Below are 12,366 nucleotides of genomic sequence, written 5' to 3'. Positions count from 1 at the left end.
CATACTTCTTCTGGTTATAATACTTTTGTCCTTCCTATACTACAGGCCCCCAGGTCATGAATTTATCTGTCTGTGCTGGGTTTACTATTTCTGCTCAAACCTTGTTAAATTGCCTCCAGAATGGGAAACTCTTCTTCCCAGCCTCATAAAGACTGGAGCCCTCTCCAATGTATGTTACAAAATTTCTCCCTGGGTTTCCCAGAGGATTATGGGGTCCACCTTAAAAAAGGCAAACTCCGGACACTCTGTGAAGTAAAATGGCCACAGTTTGGAACTGGGTGGCCCCCAGAAGGGTCACTGAATCTCACAGCTGTTCAGGTTGTGTGGCGGGTCATTGCTGGAACTCCCAGTCACCCTGATCAATTTCCCTACATTAATCAATGCCTGAGCTTGGTCCGGAGCCCTTCCCCTTGGCTCCGCTCATGCACCGTTCATAATCCTACCTCCAAGGTCCTTTTAAGCCAGACCACACTTTTGTCCTGATCCTCAGCTCCCTTGGCTCCTCCTATATTGCCTCTCTCTGAAGAAGAGGAAAGTTTTCTTTACACAGTTCCACCGCCTTATAACCCTCCTGCTCCCCCAGAATCTTCCCTTGTCCCCTTGACTACATCTCCTGTGGTGTCCCTTCCTACTGCTTCCTGATTGTGGCCATGGCAGGAGGAGGTAGCCCCCCTCCTCCTGCTGAGAGAGACAGAAATCCCTTCGGGTGATGAGCGCTCAGCTCCATTCTTAGTTTATGTCCCTTTCTCTACTTCTGACCTGTACAACTGGAAGGCTCATAATCCCCTCTTCTCTGAAAAGCCCCAGGTTCTGACCTCACTGACAGAGTCCGTGCTCCGGACTCACCAGCCCATCTGGGATGATTGTCAGCAACTCCTTTTAACCCTCTTCACCTCTGAAGAGAGGGATCGTATCCGAAGAGAAGCCAGAAAGTATTTCCATACATCAGCCAGTAGACCCGAGGGGGAAGCCCAAAACTTCCTCGAGGAGGTTTTTCCCTCTACCTGGCCTAACTGGGATCCTAACTCCTCAGGTGGAAGGAGGGCTTTAGATGGTTTTCACCGGTATCTCCTTGTGGGCATCAAGGGAGCTGCTCAAAAACCCATGAATCTGTCTAAGACAACTGAAGTTGTCCAGGGGCCTGATGAGTCACCTGGAGCATTTTTAGAACGCCTCCAGGAGGCCTACTGGATTTACACCCCTTTGACCCGGCGTCTCCCTAGAATAGCAATGCATTAATTTGGCATTTGTGGCTCAGGCAGCTCCTGATATTAAAAGAAAATTGCAAAAGCTGGAGGGATTTGCTGGAATGAACATTAGCCAGCTTTTAGAAGTACCCAGAAAGTTTTTGACAATCGAGAGTTTGAAAAACAAAAATAGGCAGCTGCGGCAGCTGAAAAGGCCACTGAGAAAGCATCCAAAAGACAAGCGAAAATCTTAGTGGCGGCCATCCAGGAAGCCTAAAAGGAAGGGACCCCATCACAGAACACTAGCCAGGGGACCCTGGCTAGCAAAGCATCATCCACTGGTAGTTGTAGAACTTCTGGCCACTGCCCTGCCAGTCCAGGTAAAACAGTATCCTATGAGTCAGCGGGCTACAGAAGGGATCGATCCCCATATTCAGTGACTATTACAAGCTGGCATACTCACACCATGTCAGTCTGCCTGAAATACTCCATTTTTGCCAGTCCAGAAACCCAGAACAAATGATTACCGGCCTGTACAGGACTTGAGGGAGGTTAACAAGCAGACAGTTACTGTCCATCCAACTGTCCCCAACTCTTATACTTTACTCAGCCTGCTCCCACCAGAACATACAGTATACACTGTCCTTGACTTACAGGATGCCTTCTTTGCTATTCCTCTGGCCCCCAAAAGCCAACCTATCTTTGCTTTTGAATGGACAGATCCTGGCTCAGAAGACACCATCCCATTAAGTTGGACTCGGTTACCTCAAGGCTTTAAAAATCCCCCCACCTTTTTTGGGGAAGCCCTCCAACAGGATCTTATGCCATTCCGAGCCAGTCACCCCAATTGTGCTCTTCTTCAGTACGTAGACAACTTTTATCAGCTACTGAAACTACTGACAGCTGCCTGCAATATACTAGGGACCTACTTTACCTCCTTCAGGAGCTTGGGTATTGGGTCTCAGCCAAAAAGGCCCAGCTTTTTCTTCCCAGAGTGTCCTACCTAAGGTACAAGATAAACAAAGGAAAAAGGGCACTCACCAGCGCCCGGAAGGAAGCCATCTTGCGAATCCCCACTCTCACCACCAAGAGGCAGACATTACCACACCTGTCCATGACTGCCAAGAACTGTTGGAGACTACAGAAACTGGCCGACCTCATCTGCAGGATGTGCCTTTAAAGGAGGCAGACGCCACCGTGTTTAAAGACAGTAGCAGTTTTCTTGAGCAGGGAGTTTGAAAGGTTGGTGCTGCCGTCACTATGAAGATGGATATACTGTAGGCCCAAGCACTGCCAGCAGGTGGCTGTAATTCACTGCAAAGGAAATCAAAAAGAAGACATGGCCATTGCCCGTGGTAACCAAAGAGCAGACTCTACAGCCCAGGAAGCAGCTTGACTCCCAGTCGCGCCTCTGACCCTGCTGCCTGCAGTGTCCTTTCCACAACCTGACTTGCCAGATCACCCAAAATATTCCCCAGAGGAGGAAAAACAGGCTTCAGATCTTCAGGCCAGTAAAAATAAGGAAGTCTCTCCAACAGGTACAAGACATCATCCAGCCACTTGTCCAGGGAGCTCACCCTAATCCAGTTCCTGACAAGACGGGGCCCTGCCACTCTTTACAGCTGGGTGACCTGGTATACGTTAAAAAGTTTCAGAAAGAAGGATTCACTGCTACCTGGAAAGGACCTCATACCGTCATCCTCAACACACCAACAGCTCTGAAAGTGGATGGCATTCCAGCTGGGATTCATCATTCTCACATCAAAAAGGCCAACAGAGCCCAACAAGAAACATGGGTCCCCAAGCCTGGGCCAGGCTCCTTAAAACTGTGCCTAAGTCAACTGAAGCCATCAGATTAATTCTTTTTATTTACCTCTATTGTTTGTTTCTGCCCATTATGCTTTTGCCCCATCCTACTCTTTCCTCCTCACTTCTTTCACAACAGGACGTGTGTCTGCAAACACTACTTGGAAGGCAGGAACCTCCAAGGAAGTCTCTTTTGCAGTCAATTTATGTGCTTTGTTCCCAGGGCCTGCCCGTGCCCCATGAAGAACAATGCAATCTGCCTGTCATAGCAGCAGGGAACATCGACCTTGCTGCGGGATTTGGACACTCCCAAAGCCAGACTGGATGTGAAAATTCCAAAGGTGCAGAAAAGGACTTCAGAATGTTGACTTTTACCTCTGTCCTGGAAATCACCCTGACTCTAGTTGTCGAGATTCTTACCAGTTTTTCTGCCCTGACTGGACATGTGTAACTTTGGCCACCTACTCTGGGGGATCAACCCAATCTTCAACCCTTTCCATTTAGCTCAGTGATATTATGGCATGTCATAGGGATTAAGGCTTTATAGCCCAGGATTTGATGTTGGAACTATGTTCACCATCCAAAAAAAAATCCTGGTCCCATGGAGCCCTCCTAAGCCAATCAGGCCTTTAACTCATTTAGGTGACCCTGTGTTCCAAAAATACCCAGAGAAGGTCGATTTAACTGTCCCACTGCCACTCCTGGTTCGCAAACCTCAGCTGCAATGACAGCACCTCCAACCCAGCCTGAAGTCCATTCTAGGCGGGGTACATCACCTCCTCAATCTCACCTAGCCTAAACTAGCCCAAGATTGTTGGTTGTGCCTAAAGGCCAAACCTCCATATTATGTTGGATTAGGAGTAGAAGCCGCACTTAAAATTGGCTCTCTTTCTTGTCATACACGCCCCCATGCCCTCACATTAAGAGACGTGTCTGGAAAGGCTTCTTGTCTAATTAGCACTGGATATAACTTATCTGCTTCTCCCTTTCAAGCTACCTGTAATCAGTCTATGCTTACCTCCTTAAGCACCTCAGTCTCGACCAGGCACCTAACAATACCTGGTTAGCCTGCACTTCAGGTCTCACTGGCTGCATCAATGGGACTGAACCAGGACCTCTCCTGTCTGTGTTGGCTCATATACTCCCCCAGGTCTATGTGAATAGTGGGCCAGAAGGACAACTTATCATTTCTCCCCCTGAATTACATCCCAGGTTTCACCAAGCCGCGCTACTCCTTGTACCCCTCCTGGCCAGCCTTAGCATAGCTGGATCAGCAGCCGTCGGCACGGCTGCCCTGGTTCAGGGAGAAACTGGACTAATGTCCCTGTCTCAACAAGTAGATGCTGATTTAAGTAATCTCCAATCAGCCATAAATATACTACATACCCAAGTGAAGTCTCTAGCTGAAGTAGCTCTTCAAAACCGCCAAGACTTAGATCTGCTATTTCTCTCTCAAGGAGGGTTATGTGCCGCTCTAAGAAAGAGCTGTTACTTCTATGCCAATCAGTCTAAAGTCATAAAAGATACTCTCCAAAAAGTTCTGTTACTTCTATGCCAATCAGTCTAAAGTCATAAAAGATACTCTCCAAAAAGTTCAAGAAAACCTAGATAGACACCAGCAAGAACGAGAAAATAACACCCCCCGGTACCAAAACATGTTTAACTGGAATCCGTGGCTAATTACTTAATCACTAGGTTAGCTGGACCCCTTCTCCTCCTATTGTTAGGCTTAGTCTGCGAGCCTTGTATATTAAATTGGTTTCTTAACTTTGCAAAACAACGCATAGCTTCTCTCAAGCTTACATATCTTAAAATGCAATAAAATCCCCTCGTTATAACTGAGGAATCAATGATTTGATTCCCAAAAACACAATGGGGAATGTGATACCCCACCTTGTTTTAACCTGAATTGACGCTCCCTTAGCTGAGAGCCAGACAGACTCCATCTTGGCTCCTTCACTTACAGTTCCTTACCCAACCCTTTCCTCAAGGACCTAACTTGTGCAAGCAGACTCCCGGCACATCCAAGGATGCAATTAACTGATAAGATACTGTGGCAAGCGATATCTGCAGTTCCTAGAAATTCGTCCGGTTGATAACACTCAAAGCCCCACAACTATCACCTCGTGATAGATTTAAAGCCCCTGCACCTGGAACTGTTTGCTTTCCTGTAACTATTCTTTTAACTTTTTGCTTGCTTTACTTATCTAAGATTGTTTTAACTAGACTCCTCCCCTTCCCTTTCTAAACCAAAGTATAAAAGAAAATCTAGCCCCTTCTTCGGGGCTGAGAGAATTTTGAGCACTAGCCGTCTCTCAGTTGCCGGCTAATAAAGGACTCTTGAATTCGTCTCAGAGTGTGGCGTTTCTCTGTAACTCGCTCGGTTACAACATGTGAGCCCTACAATTATTCCTGCTTACAATGTAGAAGAAAAATAAGTATATATGGCGACCATTGTGGGTATAATTTAGGTGGGATAATAGGAGAGAGGAGAGAGGCAAAGATTTGCAGAACTCTCCGTGTAAATCTTTGGCTAAGTCCTGATCTGCACAAGCATGACCAGACACTACCTGAGGTTTAGAAAGGAACTCCTACAAAGCAATGTCCCAATTATTTGAGCTCATCCAGGGCTGGGAACTGTGTGTTCACCTGCCAGTGCGGAACACCTATTAGTATAGAAAACACCAGATAGAAAGGTATACCTAAAGAATGAGGCTGACAGACTCAAGGCTGTTCTGGTCTTATACTAAAAAAGTTTAAAAGAGAAAGACCCAGTGCCAAGCAGGCAAGAGGAAAGCCTGCTGCTAAGTAATTTTATTGAATGGCATACCAAGGTCCAACATTGTTTAAAGCGATACAAACAAATACAACATTCAATGATGTAAAATTCAGTGTCTGGCATCCAATAAATAATAACCATGCACACAAAGAAGTAGTGATATAAAAATCATTAACCAGAAGAGTGAATTGAGAAGCACAGAAATGATGAAAATGATGAAATTAGTGGACAAATATGCTGTATAGCTTTTATAACTATCCAGCATTTGTTTGGGGAAAATAAAACTTGATAATGAGAAATAGTACATATATATATATATACACACACATATATATACAAATATATATACACACACACACACACACACATATATATATTTGTGGTTTCTACTCCAACATCTAAAGACCTTGTTACTCCTATCCTCACAACAACAGAAAGTTGAACAAACTGAAAATCAGTAACTCTTCTTAGATCCATCAGAGAATTGAGTTCATAGGGCAAAGCAATGCCCCCAAAACTGGAGACACAGCAAATACAGAGGATCAGATTTTGAGAAGCAGAAGCCACTGGAGCCAGCAACTGATAGGTGAACAGTGATTAACAAATTGCTGGAGGCTAATGATGGACAAGCTTGAGTCTTTTTTTTTTTTTTTTTTTTACAACTTTAAGTTCTAGGGTACATGTGCATAACGTGCAGGTTTGTTACTTGTGCCATGTTGGTGTGCTGCACCCATCAACTCGTCAGCACCCATCAACTTAAAAACTCCTGGGAGCCCAGTCTTATCATGGGAGCAGCACCCGTATTTTCATGAGATTTACCTCCAGGAGACCCACCAGACTCTCATGATGAAGACTGGAGAACAATTATCTCATGCTTCAGGCAGGAAGGGGGGAAAATAATCATTCTAAGACACACCCAAGGAAACATAGGCATTTTGAAATAAGCCCAGAGTATTCTGTGCTACGTAACAAAAGCCTGACCTCAAGAAACTACCAAATCGTTGGCCGGGCGCGGTGGCTCACGCCTGTAATCCCAGCACTTTGGGAGGCCGAGGCGGGCGGATCACAAGGTCAGGAGATCGAGACCACGGTGAAACCCCATCTCTACTAAAAATACAAAAAATTAGCCGGGCGCGGTTGTGGGCGCCTGTAGTCCCAGCTACTCGGGAGGCTGAGGCAGGAGAATGGCGTGAACCCGGGAGGCGGAGCTTGCAGTGAGCCGAGATCGCGTCACTGCACTCCAGCCTGGGCGACAGAGCCAGACTCCGTCTCAAAAAAAAAAAAAAAAAAAAAGAAACTACCAAATCGTATGTGACTTGTGAGAAGAACTAGTCAGTCGGTTCCATCTAGCCTTCCTATCTCAAATAAAGGTGTTGTACCCGAGCGAGTTAGAGAAATGCCACACTTTGAGACAAATTTAAGAGTTCTTTATTAGCCGGCGACCGAGAGACAGCCGAGAGACGGCTAATGCTCAAAATTCTCTTGGCCCCTAGGAAGGGGCTTGATTTTCTTTTATATTTCGGGTTAGGAAGGGAAGGGGGAGCTCAGTTGCAACAACAATTCTACAGAAGTAAAAACATGTACAAAGTTTAAAAAAAAAAAAGACAAATGATTACAGAGAAACAGTTTCCAGGTGTAAGGGCTCTAAATCTTTCATAAGATGTTATATACGTGGGCTCTGCCAGACACAAACTCAAGGCTTTACGGTGTTATCTCTTGAGCAAAATCCTGGGAACTTCATACTTTGCTTGCTTCAGTACCTTATCAGTTAATTGGACTCTCTGATATGTTGAGAGTCTGCTTACACAAGTTAACTCCTTGAGGAAGGGGGTGGGTGGGGAGTCCCTGAAGCCTTGCCAATGACACAGCCAAATGGAGTTCGTCCGGCTTTCTCAGCTAAGGGAGAGCTTATTCATGTGGAAACAAGGCTAGGAGATTAAGGGAGAAAGGGAAAGTCTAAAAACAAAGTTAGTAAAAAAGCAAGGTTAGGTATTATATTTCCCACTTGTGTTTTTGGGGGAATCAAATCATTGATTCCTCAGTTATAACAAGGGGGTCATATTGAGTTTTAAGACACATAAGTTTGACAGAAGCTGTGCGTTGCTTTGCAAAGTTAACAAACCAATTTAATATACAAGGCCCAAAAATTAAGCTTAACAGTAGGATGAGGAGGGGTCCGGCTAACGCAGTGATTAAAGTAGTTAGCCATGGGTTACAGATGAACATGCTTTGATACCAGGGGATGTTATTTTCTCGTTCTTGCTGACATCTATCCAGATTTTCTCGAACCTTTTGAAGAGTATCTTTTACGACTCCAGATTGATTGGCATAGAAGCAACAACTGTCTCCCAGATCTGCGCATAAACCTCCTTGAGAGAGGAATAGTAGATCCAAGCCTTGGCGGTTTTGAAGAACTACTTCAGCCAGAGACTCTACCTGGGAATGTAGTATATCTATGGCAGACCGGAGGTTACTTAAATCAGAATCTACCTGTTGAGATAGGGACATTAGTCCAGTTTCCCCTTGAACCAAGGCAGCCATACTGATAGCTGCTGATCGGGCTATGCTAAGGCCAGCCAAGAGGGGAACTAGGAGCGGGGTGGCGTGGTGGAACCTGGGATGTAACTCAGGGGGAGCGATGAGAACTTGTCCTTCTGGTCCACTGTACACATATACCTCGGGAAGTACATGAACTAACACGCACAGGAGAGGTCCTGGTTCAGTCCCGTTAATGCAGCGAGTGAGACCTGAGGTGCAGGCCAACCAGGTATTGTTAGGCGCTTGGTAAGAGACTGAGGTGCTTATGGAAGTAAGCAGGGACTGATTACAAGCAGCCTGAAAAGGAGAAGCAGATAAGTTATACCCAATACTAATTAGACACGAAGCATTTCCAGACACATCTCCTAGTGTGAGAGCACGGGGTCGTGCACGACAGGATAGAGGGCCATGTTTAAGTGTGGCTTCTACTCCTAATCCTACATAAAAAGGGGGCTTTGCTTTTAAACATAGCCAGCAATCTTGAGCTAGTTTAGGCTGGGTGAGGTTAAGGAGGTGATGTACTCTGCCTAGTATAGACATCAGGCTGGGTTGAAAATGTTGTCGTTTTAGCTGGGGTTTAGGAACTAAGAATGGCGGTGGAACAGTTAAATCAACTTTGTCAGGGTGCTTTTGGAACACAGGGTCACCTAGATCAGTTAATGGCCCGATTGGCTTAGGAGGGCTCCCTGAGACCAGAATTTTCTTTTGGATGGTGAACATAGTCCCAATATCAAATCCTGGGATATAAAGTCTTAATCCCCATGACATGCCGTAATACCATTGAGCTGAATTAGGGTCATGGACAGTTATAGTAAGAGGATTACAATTTTTTCTAGTACACAATCTAGGACAAGAAGCACGACTTATGGAAAGAGTTGAAGATCGGGTTGATCCTCCAGAGTAAGTGGCTAAAGTTACACATGTCCAATCAGGGCAGAAAAACTGGTAAGTATCTCGACAGCTAGAGTCAGGGTGATTTCCAGGACAGAGATAAAAGTCAATATTTTGGAGTCCTTTTTCTGCACCTCTGGAGCTTCCACATCCAGTCTGGCTCCCAGAGTGTCCAAATCCTGCCGCAAGGTCGACACTTCCCGCCCCTGTGACCGGCAGATTGCGTTGCTCTTCCTGGGTGCGGGCTGGTTCTGGAAACAGCACACATAAATCAACTGCAAGGGAGACGTCCTTGGAGGTACCTGCCCTCCAAGTAGTGTTTGCAAATACACGTCCTGTCGTGAAAGAGGTGAGGAGAAAGGAATAGGAAGGCACAGAGGACATGATAGGCAAAAACAAACAAGAGAGGTAAATAAAAAGAATTAATCTAAGAGCTTCACCCGACTTAGGCGCAGTTTCAAGGGGCCTGACCCAGGCTTGAGGACCCATGTTTCTAGTTGGGCTCTGTTGGCCTGTCTGATGCGGGAGTGATGAATCCAAGCAGGAATGCCGTCCACCTTCAGAGCTGTTGGCGTGGTGAGGATGACAGTGTGTGTGTGGTACCTTCCAAGCAGGAGTGAGTCCTTCTCTCTGAAACTTCTTGATTTTTATTGGCTCCGAGATCTGAAGCCAGTTTTTCTTCTTCTGTTGAGTACGTGGGATTGTCAAGCAGATCTGGCTGTGAAAAGGATACTGCGGGTAGTAAGTTTAGAGGCGTGACTGGAAGTCAGGCTGAGTCCCAAGCCTCTGAGTCAGCTTTCTGGTTACCACGGGCAACGGCCGTGTTTTCTCTTTGATGTCCTTTGCAGTGGATCACAGCTACCTGCTGGGGGAGCCACAGGGCTTCAAGCAGAGCTAGAATTTCTCCTTTGTTTTTGATAGTCTTTCCTGCCGAGGTAAGTAGCCCGCGTTCCTGATAGATGGCTCCATGTACACAGTACAGTAGCAAAGGCGTACCTGCTCTCAGTGTAAATGTTAATACTTTTATCCTTACCCCATCGGAGAGCCTGAGTGAGGGCAATCAATTCCGCTTTTTGTGCTGAGATGTTTGCTGGCAAAGCCTGGGCCCATAGCACATCTGTCTCCGTGGTAACAGCTGCACCAGCCTTTCATACCCCCTGCTGGAGGAAGCTGCTACTGTCTGTAGACACGGTGGCGTGCGTCCGCCTTCTTTAGGGGCGCATCTTGGAGATCAGGTCGGCCAGTTTCTGTAGTTCCTGACAGTCATGGACAGGAGTAGTGAAGTCTGGATCAGGGAGTAGAGTAGCTGGATTGAGACATCTTGAAGGAAAGTCAGACAAGGCTGATCTAACAGTAAACCCTGATACTGCAGTATGAGGGGCCGTAAAGGTTAAACTTTGGCCCAGAATTAACTTAGCCTCTTGGACTAGGTTTGCCGTAGCCGCTATGGCTTGCAGACAACTTGATTATCCAGAGGCCACAGGATCCAGCCTCTTAGACAAATAGGCTACCAGGCGTCTCCAGGGTCCTAAAGTCTGAGTAAGCACCCCTTTAGCAACTCCCTGGCTTTCGTGGACAGACAAGTGAAACAGCTTTGAGATATTCGGGAGGGCTACAGCAGGGGCTTCAGTTAATGCCTTTTTCAGGTTTTGAAAAGCCCGTTCTTCTGTGTCTGTCCAAACTAGCGGGTCATTCCCTCCTGTAGCAGTGTACAGGGGCTTGGCAATCTCCGCGAACCCCAATATCCAGAGGTGACAATATCCCACGGCCCCCAGGAATTCACGTACCTGTCTCTTGGTGGTGGTGGTGGGAGTGGGAATTCATAGGATGGTTTCTTTTCGGGCACCAGTGAGTGCCCTTTTTCCTTGGTTTATCTTGCATCCCAGGTAGGACACTCTGGGAAGACAAAGCTGGGCCTTTTTGGCTGAGACTCCACACCAGAGCTCCTGAAGGAGGTAAAGCAGGTCTCTAGTATGTTGCAGGCAACTGTCCATAGTTTCAGGAGCTAATAAAAGTTCATGTACATATTGATGAAGAGTACAGTTAGGGTGGCTAGCTCGGCATGGTGTAAGATCTTGCTGGAGAGCCCCTCCAAAAACGGTTGGGGAGTTTTTAAAACCCTGAGGTAATCGAGTCCAAGTCAATTGGGTAGTGTCCCCAGAGCTAGGATCTGTCCATTCAAACGCAAAGATCGGCTGGCTCTTGGGGGCCAGAGGAATAGCAAAAAAAGCATCCTTTAGGTCAAGGACAGTGTATACTGTATGTTCTGGCAGGAGCAGGCTAAGTAGAGTATAAGGATTAGGGACGGTTGGATGGACAGTAACAGTCAATTTGTTAACTTCCCTTAAGTCTTGTACCGCCCAGTAATCATTCGTTCCAGGTTTCTGGACTGGCAAAAATGGAGTATTCCAGGCAGACTGACATGGTGTGAGCATGCCAGCTTGTAACAGTCGCTGAATATGGGGATTAATTCCCTGCCTAGCCGGCTGACACATGGGATATTGTTTCACCTGGACCGGCATGGCGGTGGCCAGGAGTTCTACAACCACTGGTGGATGGTGTTTAGCCAGTCCTGGGGAGTTTGACTCGGCCCAAACTCGGGAAAAGAGTGTAAGTCCAACAGGAGAGGATCAGTACTATTTTCCAGTGGTTGTGATGGCGAAACTAAAAGGTATTCCTCCAACAGAGGGGTAGTTAGCAGGAGTTGAGCAGTGGGGGGCGCTGTATTTCCTAGTGTGAGGTGAGCCTGCTGAGCTGAGAAGATAGAAGCCTATAACTTATGGAGCAGGTCTCATCCGAGGAGAGGAAAAGGACACTCTGGAACCACAAGAAATGAGTGAGTCACTCTTTCCTGTCCCAAGCTCACTTCTCATGAGTGTGTGACAAGATATTCTTGAATAGCTCCGATAGCTCCATGTACAGCCACTCTCTTAGTAGAGACACTGCTCAAGGGGGTCTGCAGTACCGAATGCTCTACCCCGGTAGCTACTAGAAAGCATACAGGCTGGCCTCCCCACTGTAGCAGTCACCATGAGCTCCTGGGGGCCAAGAGCAAGGGAGCCCTGGCCCCGTCAGTCTTCAGGCTCTTCCGTAATGGGGAGGGTAAGGACCTTTTTCTTTTCTAATTTTTCCTCTGGCTGAAGCGGGCATTCCTTTTTCCAGTGT

At 46.7% G+C, this 12,366-nt stretch overlaps 1 protein-coding gene across 5 annotated transcripts in view; it reads right to left on the bottom strand.

Annotated features, from left to right (window-relative positions):
• Positions 1–2,228: 2,228 nt before the first annotated feature.
• WTI (WT1 interacting protein) overlaps positions 2,229–12,366 on the bottom strand; it is an 82,252-nt gene continuing 72,114 nt past the window's right edge. The window contains exons 9-11 of one of the 5 annotated variants that reach the window (XR_011617406.1): positions 10,989–11,147; positions 9,642–10,521; positions 9,357–9,452 (exon numbers count right to left, since the gene is read on the bottom strand). Coding sequence is in view for 4 of the 5 variants with exons in the window: in XM_071086256.1 (XP_070942357.1) it covers positions 7,795–9,452 (1,658 nt within the window). In the remaining variant the exon portion in view is untranslated. Of the gene's footprint in view, positions 2,502–7,184; positions 10,522–10,988; positions 11,148–12,366 lie in introns of those variants that run through there. The other 4 variants (XM_071086257.1, XM_071086258.1, XM_071086259.1 and 1 more) reach the window with 4 other exon arrangements.

This window comes from Macaca nemestrina, chromosome 20, assembly GCF_043159975.1.
Source record: "Macaca nemestrina isolate mMacNem1 chromosome 20, mMacNem.hap1, whole genome shotgun sequence".
Lineage (NCBI taxonomy): Eukaryota > Metazoa > Chordata > Mammalia > Primates > Cercopithecidae > Macaca > Macaca nemestrina.
The sequence above is the reverse complement of the archived record's forward strand: the minus strand, read 5'-3'. Positions and strand labels throughout refer to the sequence as shown.